This window comes from Haliotis rufescens, unplaced genomic scaffold, assembly GCF_023055435.1.
Source record: "Haliotis rufescens isolate VD_foot unplaced genomic scaffold, xgHalRufe1.0.p SCAF_6, whole genome shotgun sequence".
In the NCBI taxonomy this organism is placed as follows: Eukaryota; Metazoa; Mollusca; class Gastropoda; order Lepetellida; family Haliotidae; genus Haliotis; species Haliotis rufescens.
In genome coordinates, this window is record NW_025964334.1 from 40,342,500 (window position 1) to 40,360,548 (window position 18,049).

Here is an 18,049-nt window from a genome sequence, read left to right on the forward strand (position 1 = left end):
GGATTTCGTGTATATCAACAAACCATCGATTGTCTATACAATGAACTTAAATGGGGTATTCCATGACCTTATGGCATGTAATAATCTCATGCTGAACTTTTACGAAAAATGAACGAACAACGAAGACGCATTAAGTATGGTGACATCTCAATAATTTTTAGTGACCAAATTCATCCAATAGGGTAAGAATGTCATATGGAGATTTGACGAACACAGTAAGTCAATATCGAGAACTTCCACCAAGCACTTGGATCACAGCTTGAAGTCTTCGTCTCATACTCCTCACCAGACGTTGGAATCGCTCCATGGGCTGCTGCCACTCCTCGTGTAATGCTGCTTCCAATTCACGCAAGTTCTGTGGAGGAGGGTCCCGACGATAAATCAGGCGTCCCAAAATGTCCCATACATGTTCCAGAGGATTCAGATCTGGACTCATTGCTGGCCATGGAATCTGCGTCAGAGCATTGTTGTGGATAACCTGGGTCACAGCTCGTGAACGATGTGGTCTGGCATTGTCATCCATGAATATCGGTCTGGTGGCCAGTGGATGATTGTCAAAATGGGGCACCACAACTGGATTCAGCACCTCTTGGATGTAGCGCTCCCCTGTCAAGTTGCCTCGTATGGTCACTAAATCAAGCTTACAATCAAATGAGAAGCATCCCCAGACCATTACAGATCCACCTCCATATGGTACAGTTGGCATGATGTTTCTTGCAGTATAAGCTGTTCCAGGACGCCTCCATACTCTCACTCTGCCATCCACAACATGCAGAAGGAACCTGCTTTCGTCCGACCAGTGGACTCTTCTCCAGGACCTCAAGTTCCAGTTCTGTCTCAGTCTACACCAGGCTAGACGTAGTCGTTTGTGGTTGTCTGTGAGTTTAGGTCGCTTGATAACCCTTCTGGACTTCAACCCTGCAGCTTTAAGACGATTTCTCACGGTCTGGGTACTGAACTGTTGACGAGGAAGCCAAAGACGTTTCAAGGTTGTGCTTGTAGCAAATGGATGACGCCTTACCACCCTCAACAACGCTCTGTCATCTCTAACTGTGGTCTTACGTGGTCTGCCAGAGGGTCTGCGATTCCTTACATCATTAGTTTGTGCGTGTTTTCTGACCAAACGGCTTATTGTTGAGTAGTGATGTCCGGTTCTTCTGCCAATCTCCTTGAACGAAAGACCTGCTCCATGAAGGCCAATAATCTGCCACTTGACTGCTTCTGACAATCGTCTACCCGGCATTGTGGGTTACAATAAACTGGGCTGTCAGAGAACATCTTTTATAGGCGATGTTGAGCTTAAGAAGATACTGCAATCTGCAAATGTCATGCACCATGCAATTCACGTGCTGATTGCTACGTTTTGGTGATCATCTTCCCTCCGAAAACATTACACATTTAACATCAGATCCCCAAGGAATACCTACCATTAAAACCAGAGTCGGGCGTTTTAAATGTTGTGATGTATCAAACGTATTAATGTGGGGGTGCAACACTTTTTTACTGTGTATAGATCCTTGTGTGAATGTGTCATAGTCGATGAGATAGATCAATGATGTGTACTAAAAGATGGTTAATAGTCTGTCAAAATATGATAATACCGTTGGCTTTTATGAAGGCATTATTTAATAGATTATTTGAGTCTGACGTTATTCCTGATGTTTGGACTAGAGTTGTTTGTATCCCTATTCACACAATGGTTAACGTAGTACTTCCAGATAAGTACCGTCGTATCTCACTTCTCGGCGTCTTACGTCTACAACACTACGCTATGTAAACGGCTATGCCCTGGTCAAATAGAAGGAATAAAATACCAGAACCTAAAGCCTGCCTTATATAGGGTCATTCAATTGCTGACGATACATTTACATTATATGCTATGAAACAGAACATTTAAGCAAAACGAAACGCAAACGTCATGTGGCTTTTGTAGTTTTTAAGAAAGTTTTTGATTTACTAAATCGGGATAAGTTTGGGCTTCTTTTAAAGTCCTATAGTCTGAAAGCTAAAATATTGAACGCTTTAAGAAATATTTATGAATGTGTTGAAACGCAAATGTAAGACGTTATTTTATCTGTCCAAATGGTTTACGCCAAAAATGGCTTTACACTTCTCATTGCTAAAATGTGAACTGCTAAAGAAAGTTATTTCTTATGGCAAACATCGTTTCAGTCATTTCCTGATATATTCGAATTAGTACTGTTATTCGCTGACCACTTTATTTTAGTATCAGACAGCGCCAATGAGTGAAGGAGCTAATTAAATACTAGTATTCTACAAAATCCATTCCGATGTGTACTCTTTCGTAAAAGGATATTTCCCATTGTAATAAAAGATTAATTGAAGACGTACCCAGCACCAAATATCTTGGTTAAGTCTTTAATTCTCAAGGACTTTTTTTAAAAAATCAGGAATAGTTCATCAGACTTAGCCATTAAAGGAATTAACAGTAAGTTTGACAATTTTCAACTACGGTAAAAGATGTTTCACACGCAAGTACAACCGATCCTATTATATGGTTCTGAGGGGTGGGGATTCCGCCAATAGGCTAGACTAGAAAAACGTCCCTCTGCTAACGTGTAAAAAGTCTGTTAGTTTCGGATATACCAATTGTCGTCGTGGATCAATTTCACCCATGTCATGGTCCAGTGCCTCTGTGTTCCTCGACTTTGTTTCCGGCACTGCTCGGTAAACTTTGTCGGTCGTCATTGTACAGTGTGTGATCATTTGGGTCATTTTGAATTAGTGGCCTAACTATTTATTTCTCTTGTAATCTAATGACACTCTCAAACCATGTAATGACTGGATGTATGTTGTCTCTCGTATGTTCGCTACCATATTCTTGTGTGGAAAATGTTTTTTTTGTATTTGTGATTTGCAAACATTAGGGGAATTTATAGCTACATTCAGATATTACTCATGTATTCATATTTCCTGATCAATAATTGTACGTATCTTGTTATGAATTTTTAATGATACCGTTGGATAGCTATGTTCAGCCCTTAATTTGATACTTATATCTCCAGTGTAGATATAATAGTTAGTTTGCTATTCATGTTTAACCCGTGTTTAGAAACACACGTTGGCTTGTCGCCTCAGTCAGTTGTGCCCCCCCGGGGGTCAAGCAGAGGATGTCTCTCCGACGTCCGCGTGTGCTGCAAATACATGTATAGACTTTCTACATCTAGTATCTTTACCCTCTTCACACTGCACTCACAAAGAAACCACAGAACATGCACTCATCCACTGCCAACACTACAAGACACACAGAACAACACTCCAAAACACACTGAACTTAAACACAGAGTTAACTCTAGAAAAAATATTAAACGCACTAAATAACACATCCAACTTTAAAGCCCTAGGCAAATACTTAATCAAAACAAATCTTATTAACCAAATATAACCCCCAAATAAACAAAACAAATTATAGATATATTTAAAAAAAATAAATTAACAACTCTTACAACACTCACACCTCCCTAAGTCTCTCTCTCGCATTCATTCCAAATCTCCAAATTTCCGAACTCTTATGTAAGCAACACCCCCCCCCCTCCCCCCCCCCCCCCCCCCCCCCCTGTGTGTAAATGGTTTTGTTTCTTGGCCTTCTTCTTCTTCTTCTTCTTCTTCTTCTTCTTCTTCTTCTTCTTCTTCTTCTTCTAGACTAACGAAATATATTTGTTTGAAATATACGAAGATTTTACGATGTAACCGGCTGATGCCAGTTTTGTCGATACATGTCTTGAATGTTTGTGTAATTGAATACAAAAATAGCTCTTCATACCTATCTTTTGTGAAATCAACACGAAAGCATATCCACACAAAACTAATAATTCCTTACTTCAAAGTGTCAGTTGCCCTTAATTGTTTCATCAAGTAGCTTCAACAGTTTGTAACAGTGAGTCGGGTATCTATGTCAATCCATCCTTAGTAAGTTCAACAAATAGTGTATAACTCGTATCTGACTAGAAATATATAAAGTACAACGGCCGGTATGGCCTTATTTTAAGCGAACTTACCAACACCTAAACTTCATATAAAGTACAAAGTCTCAACGTTTTCAATGGATTCATATCAACTCATTTACCTCTATCCAAGTGATATAGACTCATTTACGTCTAACCAAGTGATATAGACACATTTACCTCTATCCAAGTGATATAGACTCATTTACCTTTATCCAAGTGACATCAAATCAAATCATTTACCTTTACCCAAGAGATATCAATTCATCTACCTCTATTCAAGTGGTAAACACATTTACCTCTGTCCTAGGGATCATCACACTTACCTCTATCCATGTGATATCATATCAACACATTTACCTCTACCCAAGTGTTATCAATTCATTTACCTCTGTGCAAGTGGGGGCGGTCGGGTAGCCTAGTGGTTAAAGCGTTCGCTCGTCACGCCGAAGACCCAGGGTCGATTACTCGTACAACGTGTGATGCCCATTTCTGGTTCCGCCCGCCGTGATATTGCTGGAATGTGGCTAAAAGTGGCGTAAAACCATACTCACTCGCTCACTCACTATGCAAGTGACATGAACTCATTACCTCTATCCAAGTGATATCAACTTATTTACCGATATACAAGTGATATCAACTTGTTTACCGATATACAAGTGATATCAACTTGTTCACTGATATACAAGTGATATCAACTTGTTTACGTCTGTCCTAGTTATATCATCATTTGGAATTTGGATTTTGAACATATCGTTTCGGAACAGATCGTTATGCAGTTGTCAAGCAGGACACAATACATTCACTTGATAACTTTATAAATTCAGGCGTCAGTCCATCTTCTCCAGCTGCCCTACCCAACGTTCGGTCATCTATTGCCTATGCATGCGTACACTTACTCGGAGAGACGACTACACAGACCACATACTTACAATATTCACTTGGAGAGGCCACTACATAGTCTACTCACGTACACTATTCACTCGGAGAGACGACTACACAGTCTACATACGTACACTTACTCGGAGAGAGGACTGAACAGTCAACATACGTACACTATTCACTCGGAAGGTCATTTACAAGTCTACATACGTACACTTTTCACTTGGAGAGGCCACTACATAGTTTACTGACGTACACTATTCACTCGGAGGGACCACTACACAGTCTACATACGTACACTATTCACTCGAAGAGACCACTGAATAGTCTACATGCGAACAATATTCACTCGGAGAGACCACTACACAGTCTACATACTTACATCCTTCATTCGGAGGGACCAGTACACAGTCTACAGACGTACACTATTCACTCGTAGAGACCACTATACAGTCTACATAGGAAGACGACTTACTCGGAGACACGACTACACAGTCTACATAAGTACATTACTCATTCGGAGAGACCACTGTACAGTCTACATACGGACACTATTCACTCGGAGAGACGACTACACAGTCTACATACGTACACTATTAACTCGGAGAGACCACTGTACAGTCTACATACGTGCACTATTCACTCGAGGGAGACTACTGTAAGTCTACATACGGACACTATTCACTCGGAGAGACGACTACACAGTCTACATACGTACACTATTCACTCGGAGAGACGACTACACAGTCTACATACGTACACTATTCACTCGGAGAGACGACTACACAGTCTACATACGTACACTATTCACTCGAGGGAGACTACTGTAAGTCTACATACGGACACTATTCAGTCAGAGAGACCACTTTACAGTCTACATACGTACACTACTCACTCGGAGAAACCAGTACACAGTCTACATACGTACACTATTCATTAGGAGGGACAACTACACAGTCTACATACGTACACTATTCACTGGAAGAGACCACTACACAGTCTACATACGTACACTAATGACTTGGGGAGACCACTACACAATCTACATAGGTACACGTTCTCGGAGAGACCACTGAACAGTCTACATACGTACACTATTCGCTCGAAAAGACAAGTACACAGTCAATATACGCACACTATTCACTCGGAGGGACCACTACACAGTCTACATACGCACACTCTTCATTTGGAGGGAACACTACAGTCTACATACGTACATTTTTCACTCGTAAAGACACTTAACAGTCTACATACGTACACTATTCATTAGGAGGGACAACTACACAGTCTACATACGTATACTATTCACTCGAAGAGACCACTACACAGTCTACATACGTATACTATTCACTCGGAGAGTCTACTACACAGTTTACTTACATATGCTTCTACCTCGGAGAGACCACCACAGTCTCCATGCGTATACTTCTACCTCGGAGAGGCCAATTTACAATCCCTACTTTACAATCTATAGTCCCAAATCGGAGAGACCTCTGTCCAGTCTCTCCAGCTTGGAGAGGCCACTACACAGTCAACATACGTATACTCCGAAATTGAAGGACCCACAGACACGTGACTCCAGCTCAGAGAGGCCACAAAACAGTCAACATACATATACTTCACAATTGGAGAACCCAGTGTCCCGTGACTCCAGCTCGGAGAGGCCACAAAACAGTCAACATACGTATACTTCACAATTGGAGAACCCAGTGTCCCGTGACTCCAGCTCGGAGAGGCCACAAAACAGTCAACATACGTATACTTCACAATTGGAGAACCCAGTGTCCCGTGACTCCACCTCGGAGAGGCCATTATACAGTCAACATACGTATACTTCACAATTGGAGAACCCAGTGTCCCGTGACTCAAGCTCAGAGAGGCCACAAAACAGTCAACATACGTATACTTCACAATTGGAGAACCCACTGTCCAGTGACTCCACCTCGGAGAGGCCTCAAAACAGTCAGCATACGTATACTTCACAATTGGAGAACCCAGTGTCCCGTGACTCCAGCTCGGAGAGGCCATTATACAGTCAACATACGTATTCTTCACAATTGGAGAACACACAGACCCGCGACTCCAGCTCGGAGAGGCCATTATACAGTCAACATACGTATACTTCACAATTGGAGAACCCAGTGTCCCGTGACTCCAGCTCAGAGAGGCCACAAAACAGTCAACATACATATACTTCACAATTGGAGAACCAACTGTCCCGTGACTCCAGCTCGGAGAGGCCATTATACAGTCAACATACGTATACTTCACAATTGGAGAACCCAGTGTCCCGTGACTCCAGCTCGGAGAGGCCACAAAACAGTCAACATACGTATACTTCACAATTGGAGAACCAACTGTCCCGTGACTCCAGCTCGGAGAGGCCATTTTACAGTCAACTTACGTATACTTCACAATTGGAGAACCAACTGTCCCGTGACTCAAGCTCGGAGAGGCCATTATACAGTCAACATACGTATATTTCACAATTGGAGAACCAACTGTCCCGTGACTCCAGCTCGGAGAGGCCATTTTACAGTCAACATACGTATACTTCACAATTGGAGAACCAACTGTCCCGTGACTCAAGCTCGGAGAGGCCATTATACAGTCAACATACGTTTACTTCACAATTGGAGAACCCACTGTCCCGTGACTCCAGCTCCGTGAGGCCACAAAACAGTCAACATACGTATACTTCACAATTGGAGAACCCAGTGTCCCGTGACTCCAGCTCAGAGAGGCCACAAAACAGTCAACATACGTATACTTCACAATTGGAGAACCCAGTGTCCCGTGACTCAAGCTCGGAGAGGCCACAAAACAGTCAACATACGTATACTTCACAATTGGAGAACCCAGTGTCCCGTGACTCCAGCTCGGAGAGGCCACAAAACAGTCAACATACGTATACTTCACAATTGGAGAACCCACTGTCCCGTGACTCCAGCTCGGAGAGGCCACAAAACAGTCAACATACGTATACTTCACAACTGGAGAACCAACTGTCCCGTGACTCCAACTCGGAGAGGTCATTATACAGTCAACATACGTATACTTCACAATTGGAGAACCCAGTGTCCCGTGACTCAAGCTCGGAGAGGCAACAAAACAGTCAACATACGTATACTTCACAATTGGAGAACCAACTGTTCCGTGACTCCAGCTCGGAGAGGCCATTTTACAGTCAACATACGTATACTTCACAATTGGAGGACCAACTGTCCCGTGACTCAAGCTCGGAGAGGCCATTATACAGTCAACATACGTATACTTCACAATTGGAGAACCCAGTGTCCCGTGACTCCAGCTCCGCGAGGCCACAAAACAGTCAACATACGTATACTTCACAATTGGAGAACCCAGTGTCCCGTGACTCCAGCTCGGAGAGGCCACAAAACAGTCAACATACGTATACTTCACAATTGGAGCACCCACTGTCCCGTGACTCCAGCTCGGAGAGGCCATTATACAGTCAACATACGTATACTTCACAATTGGAGAACCCAGTGTCCCGTGACTCAAGCTCGGAGAGGCCACAAAACAGTCAACATACGTATACTTCACAATTGGACCACACACAGACCCGTGACTCAAGCTCGGAGAGGCCACAAAACAGTCAACATACGTATACTTCACAATTGGAGAACCCACAGACCCGTGACTCAAGCTCGGAGAGGCCACAAAACGGTCAACATACGTATACTTCACAATTGGAGAACACAGTGTCCAGTGACTCCAGCTCGGAGAGGCCATTATACAGTCAACATACGTATACTTCACAATTGGAGAACCCAGTGTCCCGTGACTCAAGCTCGGAGAGGCCATTATACAGTCAACATACGTATACTTCACAATTGGAGAACCCAGTGTCCCGTGACTCCAGCTCAGAGAGGCCACAAAACAGTCGACATACGTATACTTCACAATTGGAGAACCAACAGACCCGTGACTCCAGCTCAGAGAGGCCACAAAACAGTCAACATACGTATACTTCACAATTGGAGAACCCAGTGTCCCGTGACTCCAGCTCGGAGAGGCCACAAAACAGTCAACATACGTATACTTCACAATTGGAGAACCCACAGACCCGTGACTCCAGCTCGGAGAGGCCACAAAACAGTCAACATACGTATACTTCACAACTGGAGAACCCAGTGTCCCGTGACTCCAGCTCGGAGAGGCCACAAAACAGTCAACATACGTATACTTCACAACTGGAGAACCCACTGTCCCGTGACTCCAGCTCGGAGAGGCCACAAAACAGTCAACATACGTATACTTCACAACTGGAGAACCAACAGACCCGTGACTCCAGCTCAGAGAGGCCACAAAACAGTCAACATACGTATACTTCACAACTGGAGAACCAACAGACCCGTGACTCCAGCGATATGGGACAGTTTAGCGTATCTGCATACACATCTTGTACAATGCGGTAAATAAAGGGTATTAAATGTTACAACTGGTCTTAATTTTTGATAAATTCTAAATTAAATTCCAATACACGTATATATGCTTTCTTTCTAACTAATTATATGCATTTTTACAGCATTGGGTATGTGCGCACCGGATACCGGATGTCAAACATAAAACCATACTTCTGCACCAAATGAAATGAACTTAAAATATATATCATGGTCATGCCCCGGGTATTATAATAATACCTTGATGAACCTATACAAAATAGCTACGCGATAAATCACCGAGAACAATGACGAACGAAAGAGTGATTTCACAATAAAACATTGCAATATCATGACGTTATCTCATGACGAAGATTCGAACATACGCTCGCAACTTGATGACGTCGTAAATTGGACGATGCCATTTTTAGAGAGAAGTGAGTTGTTCCTCTTAGATTAAGTTGGACAATGCAGATAAACGCAATGGCCAAACTATTTCATCCAAAAGTGGACGAGATAGGGCAGTCGATAGTACGAGAAAAGGTACAGTGGGAATTTTGAGAATATTCAGGAAATACCAGTCTTAACCCCCTGTTTATAAATAGACTTGTCCGACATTGCCGAGATCGGAATGTATTACGGGAATAATTATCATTCAAATACGGGTAAATATGTTTAAAGTTTGTAAATTTTATGAACATCCACACAGAGGCTGCGCCCCTTGTAGTATATTGTCCCTGCTGTGTTTTATTGAACGATACACAACTCCCCCTCGTCATATATTGCTTAATAAATAACTCGGTCAGTTTCAATTACCATCTGAATTCAGAATAAAAAAAGCAACAATCTTAATCTTCACACACTTCATCTAATCATAGTTTATGCCAATAGTACCACGCAATAAAATACGGCTGTCTGAACATCGACAGGGTTTACTCTGAACATACATATATAAATGCAATTAGTTTTATATACTGCTTTAATTTTTCATATATATTCACGTTGTCAAACGATCTTCTGAGTTTTCGACATTCTGCTTTCAGCAAAACAGATAATTGAATGCATATTCTGCAGTTGTACGCTCATTTATATTCAGAGGGTTTTACTTTGTATTGCCTTGGTTAGACCGGAGCGTAAAAATAACGCGCTTACATATCAACCTCTTTATCGTCAAGTTATGGCCCGCTTACTGACAAAGCCAAAACACCCAAGTGGTGGCAATTTCGCTTTTCGATTAAGTCGAAGTGTCTGTACACATAAACTGGCAGATAATTTCCATTACTTTAAGTTGTAATATCGGCGTTGGCACGATCGATAGATGAAAAAGATGCTACGATATTCGAATGGCTTTTGTCAAAGAAAAATTAGGTTTTGTTTATTTCGGATTTATATGCCCCCCCGGGTCGAAAGAACGTTGGACATAGAATCTGTGTAAACAGTGAATGCGACATGGAAGATTTATGTGAACATTGAACGTCTTCAAATATACTTCACTAGTTCATTTGAAAGAGTGACAAACGACTTGCACTTCCTGCATGCATATACTGTAATAATCCTTGCGCTGTATGAAATGACATAAAGTCTCGTTGTATGAGCGTTTATGAGATCTTCACAGATTGATGGTCTGACTGTATTTACGTTGTAGACTGTGATGGAGTTCTGACTGCATCCCTGGCGATTTCAGGCTCCATTCATACGCTGTAGCAGCGTGCTTCGGCAGTTTAGACGCCAGCTGTGCCTGGAAAAAGTTGTTATTGAATGATGTCAGAGACGCTTGCGCATGAAGACGTTACCAATTCTATCAATTGTTTTTTTTATCTTTGTTACAAAAGGGTAAAATCAAAGGCAGGGCTGGAAGGTAGAACTATCCCACAAGCCTGTCCACACCCCGACACCGCCACAAACTACCGTCATTCTGTGCATGGCGCCCACCCGTTGTGATCGCTGGGAGGGTCATGGCTATCCCGTCATGGAGTACGTAGCCACTGTTTATAAATTTCCCAAATCTTTTTTATGTTGCTATTTGTACTAGTCGACGTTCAAGACAATGACAATTAGGGGATAAAACGTATTTCGCATATTGTCGATATAGCCTTTCTCATTGCTCGTATTACTTGACAGTAACACAGTCGTGCGGTAATTACCACCATTATCAGAGCTGACTGTGAATGTACACAGTTTAAAGAAATACACATGTTTGCAACCTATATTAATGATAAAACGGTAGATTATAGATACTTAATATTTTAACAATTGATGTACAGTTTATTTTATTACTGTAAGTCACATGTCCGTTGATGATAAAACACTGCATTCTGGGTGATTTCTGTCTTCATATATGGAGACCTTAGATCCGTGCTCCGGTTACTTGTATACAGTCGATATTGAGATAGGAAATACATATATACAGAACACATATACTACGAATACCGTGCATGTGCTATGAACTGTAATTGAAGAAAGTTCAGTATCTTATTCAATTCAAGACCTTGAAAAAGTAAAACGGCTATGCAGGATGCCAAACAATTATCAACGTTCTGAAGAAGAAATCAATATTCATACACTTTGGGATATACTTGAAAGGAACCTGCAGACCGTGTCTACTTGTGTCGGGAGTACAAGGGGGTCATGCTGGGCCTGAGTGGACCTCAGAACGCTACCTATTGCTGTTATTGCCGGGCACCCCAAAACATTGTAAGGTACAATCTCGCTACCATTTATCTGCCACTAGCAAATCAACAACCATGTTATACATTGTTCTCGTCACAGTCCTACTTGGTAAGTTGTCTATTTCATACTTACTTTGTGTATATAGTTGTAATACTTATATTTTGCTAATGTTTAGTTTGGATTGCCTGATATTTAGAAAGTTTAACTAAGATGGTCTAAACTGTCAATATTATGTCTATCGCATTCCATATTTTGAGTTTGATGAAACAAATGAAGTTCTTTAAGTTTACTGTAGGGGAACTAGAGACAATACAAAACATTCCCTAACGACATGATGACATGACGTGTTTGGTAATGTATACCTCTAAGGTAGAACTTCTTTAGTTGTACATCTGACATGTTTGTTTGGGGGTATTTAAAGACCTGTAAGTTTTAATATAACAAACCTCACTTAAATCTTCAAATAATGAAATACATATTCCTTTACCCCGATAATCTACTTATTTAATATCAGGAGATTCAACATGAAACAGTCGTAAATCTGCAAATTGAACAAATTCGTAACATTGTTCTTGTGATGACGAATATTACAAATCATATGTTACAACATATTTCAAACAATATCACATTAAATAATAGACATTAAGATTTTGATACTTTCATGTTTGTGTGTTTGTTTGCTGTTACACACCGCACTCAGCAATATTCCAGCTATATGACGGCGGTTTGTAAATAATCGAGTCTGGACCAGACGCAATTGGGATATGATGACATGTATCAACCAAGTCAGCGAGCCTGACCACCCGATCCCGTCAGTGGCCTCTTTCGACAAGCATAGTCACTTTTTACGGCAAGCATGGGTTTCTGAAGACCTTCACGGGTGAATACTTTGATGTAAAAACAACACATTTATAGCGTAATATACTATACTGTACGGCTCAATCAAATGTTTCACATCACAGAAACACGCCTCTAACAACTAACATTTTATATTTGGGGGACACCATTGCAGAGAGTTTAAACATTGATGTTCCTCTACTTGTCACGTGTATTGCGTCCCAATAGTGAGACTGTTGAGACAGTGTGCGCGTTATAAGTGTAGGCCTTTTTATTACACAAATATACCGCACACAGACGAAAGACTACACACGACAAGTCACTACATCACATGAAGTCCCAATATTTAACCAGACACGCGTGTCGATTCTCAATTGAAACAATTTGTTAACCCAGAAATATGTACGTAAAAGAATCTGGTGTGAAACCAACAAATAGTATACAATTAACAATTTTATTACAAAATTCACTAAGTTTACAAATCTATACAAATTACATCTTCTCGAGGCAAAGGAGTTCACTGACTATAAAAGTCAAGTTTCCACCCTTTCCGAACTAGACTGGTATTTCTGGACTCGATCGTAGCGCCACTAATACGAGTTATGTCCCTTCTATGTCTCTCCTGTTGGTGAATCAGATTGCACCTATCATATCACTTGCACTTGCGGCGCCCAATCAAGATGATCTAATGCATAATCAAAATCTATACTGACATAAAACTGGTCTTACATCGAGAAGTGCATCCAATCACGCCAGCACCTTGATTCAAAATGTAATATCTGTATTTGAAATACAAAAGCTGTAAACTACTGTGTAATACTATGATAGGGAGATAATCGGCCGACCAAGTGGCAGGCTCGTCTCCCAACTCCCGCGTATGTCCCTGAGAACCCAATAAAAAACATGAAAAGATTTGGAACATATCTGTTGAGGCGCAGTTGGAATGCTTTGCAAATCCTGCAATCGACCAAAATCTGAACGGCGGATTACGAACCGGATGTCAATTTCGTCAAGCGACTTTGATTGGGCTATGCATGGACACGTTGGTCCAGCCAGAATGTAAACAATAATTCCAGCCTAGTTCGGCAAGGGTGGAAACTGGAGTAATCAGTTATCTCCCTTGCCTCGGGAAAATGTACAAATTAGGACACAGCAATTACAATGGCAGTAAACAATAGAGTGGCAGCACAATATTCAATGACAACATATAATATGATGGCAGTGGTCAGTACCAAATACACAAATACAGCAGTAATAGCAAAAGTCAGTGATAAAACAAATTCGTTTGTCAATTCGAATTTCTACTTCATTTCAACTACACTGAACCGCAAAAGAAACGTCACCCCAAGTTATATTGCATGAAAAGTTGTCATTTAAATATCTGGGTAATTTTCATCAAAGTTTCTAAAATTTAACATTACCTTGTCCGGAAATATGAAATTTTGATCATAAAAAACCCCAAAGCAGATGACAATAAAACCGATCGCCCAAACGCATCACGGCAACGGCCATGGTAACCCAATGCACGTGAGTTCCGTGCAAATTGAAATGCACACGCGTTCCCTCATTTCTTGCCCTATAAAAATCCACCCAGATCGGATAACATTCATTTGTTATTGAATTGCTACCACATGCCAATATTGACAAGAAATCAGCGACACCAAGCCCTTGGAAGATTGCAAGCTGGACAAACCGCCCGGCAAGTAGCCAATGTATTTCAAGTCCACTTAAGGACCATATACAGGCTCCAGCAACGGTACCAGGCCACCAACACTATAGATGACCGACCACGTAGTGGAAGACCAAGGATCGTCAGATTGTGCGACAGCATCTTTAAGATCGCTTTGTTACTGCTGCGGAAACTGCTCGACAGACCATGGGGACACACCAGGGACACATTAGTGCGGACACCGTGCGTCGACGATTGACGAGCAGACACCTCCACTGTCACAGGCCACACCGAGGACCCATTCTGACACCACGTCATCGCTGGACCGTCTTCAGTAGGCAACAGAGCACAAGCATTGGCGCCACCAGCAGTGGAGAAGAGTCCTTTTCTCAGACGAGAGCCGTTACTGTATTTCAACAGCAGATGGCAGAGAGAGAGTCTGGCGACGCCGTGTGAAACGTTATTTGGATGCTTGTGTTGTTGAGAGAGACTCGTGGGGTGGTCCGAGCTTCATGGTGTTGGGTGGAATTGGAAAAGGGTCGGCCCTGTGGTCTTCCGAAACATCGGTCCAGGGAGAGGCAATGGTGTCACAGCAGCTCGGTACATTGATCAAGTCTTGAGACCACACGCCATACCTCATTTGGCACGTCGCCGCAACAACGAGTTTCAGCATGATAACGCCCGTGTCCACACTGCGAGAGCAACAAGAGACCTCCTCAAGCAGAATGGCATCAGAAGCATGCAGTGGACTGCCCTCAGTCCCGATTTAAATCCCATTGAGCACCTGTTAGACGAGATTCAAAGACGGCTGAATGACGTCCGACCAAGACCGACAACTACAGCTGAACTGCGTCAGGCCTTCATCAACCACCTCATCCATTCCATGTATCGACGTTGCACGGCACTCATCAATGCACATGGCGGACACACGAGATACTGACTTATGATGCCATTTTTCTCAGAGATTAGTGTTGAGTTTCACTTTAAGAACATTTGACACTTTAATTACAACCTTGATTATCAGTTTTGCCAAGTTTTATCTTTTTAATATGTCTCAAAGTATGTTTACAGTGCTTGGACAAATAAGGTTTCTCATATATCTATCCACGGTGACGTTTCTTTTGCGGTTTAGTATGTCATGAAATTGGTGTAGTGAAAATGTAAGGGGCAAGTTGGGTGATTTTCCGTTCGTCTGCAATCTCGCTCGCTTATTCCTGTTGTAAAAGTATTGAACCTCTCGATCCAATTCATTCTTTCTCAGCTGTTTATCTTTTATTTGCAAATTATTAATCTTAAAGAAAATACATTAAAATTAGAAGATAAAAACTGACTAGACGAAGGTGGTTTTCGGATTTGTGTAATTTCAACAATTAATTTCTAAGACATGTTCAGTTGAATGTAACAAATTTGACATTGTCTTTTCAATGCGTGAAACGACATTTCCTAATACTCATTTATTCCATGACTGAACATCTACTTTCATTGAAAGCATTAACAAATAGTACACATATCTGATATGTATTAATTACGGTAATCGTATGAAGGAATATCATATCCATAGAAGTATTTCTACATTTACCAATGTCACAGAGCTGCGCTGCAATTATCAGCGAAGTCATTATTCAAGAATAAAGTAATAATGAAAACGTGGTGATAGGTTCACAGGTTTATCAATAACAGCTATTTATATCAGTAGATGACAACAAAAGTGATCAAATGAGCCCAATCTGCGCTGGCAAAGACTATTGATATTAATTACATCACAGCAAATACACAAGCGGCAAAGCAAAACAACTTTATTACAGTAATAAAATGAGAGTAGCTAATACAACACTTTGACAAGATGCCGGCCAGATGCGTAGACAGACAATTACGTCGACTGCGACCAATTAACACCTGAGTTAATTAATTCTACACTCTAATGAGTGAATAACCTCGGCTTGGTTAAACAACGGGAAATAAACACAGCAAGCAACCATAAAAACCCCCCTAGGTTGCCTTTCGGACATACCCTTTACGACCAAACACTAAATGGCCTGGCGGGCCCGTGCGCGAAATACGCTTATGACCGAAAGCGCAGGTTAAATTCCCAATTTAAGTAAGTAAGTAACTGAATACCAAACTAGTCTAACAGACTAAATATTTAGTCACCTTGACTGAGGAAGGAAGTACTAAAATTCCCCCAAAAGCTAGACAGTCACGGGAAGGTTGGTTCTCCATGGATTCGGAGAAAAACTGAGTATTGGAAACCCTGTTTACTGAGTAGCAAGACCATCACAGGAAGGTGGGTTATCCGCGGATAACAAGACAGACGGAGTATTACAAACCCTAATTACTAAGTTTAGCTCAATATAACCAGTCAGTGCAAGATCAAAAGTGCCCCGTATTCACTTACTAACGAAACCGAGCGAGCCAGGGAATACAATAGTCTGAAGGGCTTAGCCAACGTGTGTTTCTAAACATGGGGAAAACACGAATAGCAAACTAACTACTATATCTATACTGAAGACGTAAGTATCAAATCGACTTTGCCGAGCGAGGGACCGGAGCGGTCACTAGACCGAGACAAGGGTAGATTCGGTGACAACTATCAACATAGTAATATTCAAACCCCACGGGGATTCCCAAGTAGCCTATGCCTGTCGCAAGTGGCCAGACTCGGTAACTCGGTTGATTACGTACCATCGTACATCGACCTCGTGGATCCTTGCTTACTGGTTTGCAATGAACGGATTTGCAGTCAAGGGCACCATTTCTTAAATGTAAACAAGCGTACGTGTACATTTGAATTTATCATCCAACATAGCCCTACAAAAAAAACCCATATCACATTTCTGTCATCTGTAATCATGTACACTGCGGTGAGGGACTGACAATCTACATTTTTCCACATTTTTTAAACAAACGCTTATTGCCAAATATAATTTAAATACTCGGAATTATATTGATCGAAGTACCCATATCCTGACGCGCATTCTGATTGGCTTACGCCGTTTCGACGCATGGCGGCTTTCGAGAGGGGGATGGGCCTTGTTGTAGGTTACGAAAACATGCGAGTGGTGACGAATACTGTATCATGTAACCTTGTAGAGGTAAACATTGGTTATTCCAAACGACAGTTTCGGACTGTACGACGGATTCCTTCAAAATCATCCTCTGTCTCTCGCTTCAATGGCATATACTATTGATGGAATCAGATAACTCCATTTAAACTGAAAAGGTGCTCCAGTGATATGGGAAATTCGGAACCTGAGGAAAATCTAGACTTGTTTCATTGAGGGCTTTTGCTTTACAGAAAGGGTTGGACGGAAGGGAAATAATATGGTTCAGGGTCTGTGGGACAGACGAGTCTGACACCTCACTGTACGTATGTAACGCTGGGTTAGGTTATTGTTGGTGATCTGAAACGTGCATGTGGACAAAACACGTACGTCTATAGATCGTTTATACGGTTCTGCTTTTGGTGTTGATTGATTGCCCTATGCTTGTGGTGATCTACCCTCTGTCAAAGTCAAATGTTTTAGACGTTTCCGCTCCTGTCATGGATATAATGTATTTCCCCATTACCACTTAATAATAACTCATTTAGATGTCATTGAATAATGTTGGCACATTCTTCC

The 18,049-nt window shown here is 41.6% G+C and overlaps 1 protein-coding gene across 1 annotated transcript in view; it reads left to right on the forward strand.

Moving 5' to 3' along the window:
• The first annotated feature begins 11,898 nt into the window (after window positions 1–11,898).
• LOC124115550 overlaps window positions 11,899–18,049 on the forward strand; it is a 46,209-nt gene continuing 40,058 nt past the window's right edge. Inside the window, exon 1 of the mRNA XM_046476578.2 lies at window positions 11,899–12,031. Within this exon, the coding sequence (XP_046332534.1) occupies window positions 11,998–12,031 (34 nt within the window). The 5' untranslated portion in view covers window positions 11,899–11,997. The remainder of the gene's footprint in view (window positions 12,032–18,049) is intronic.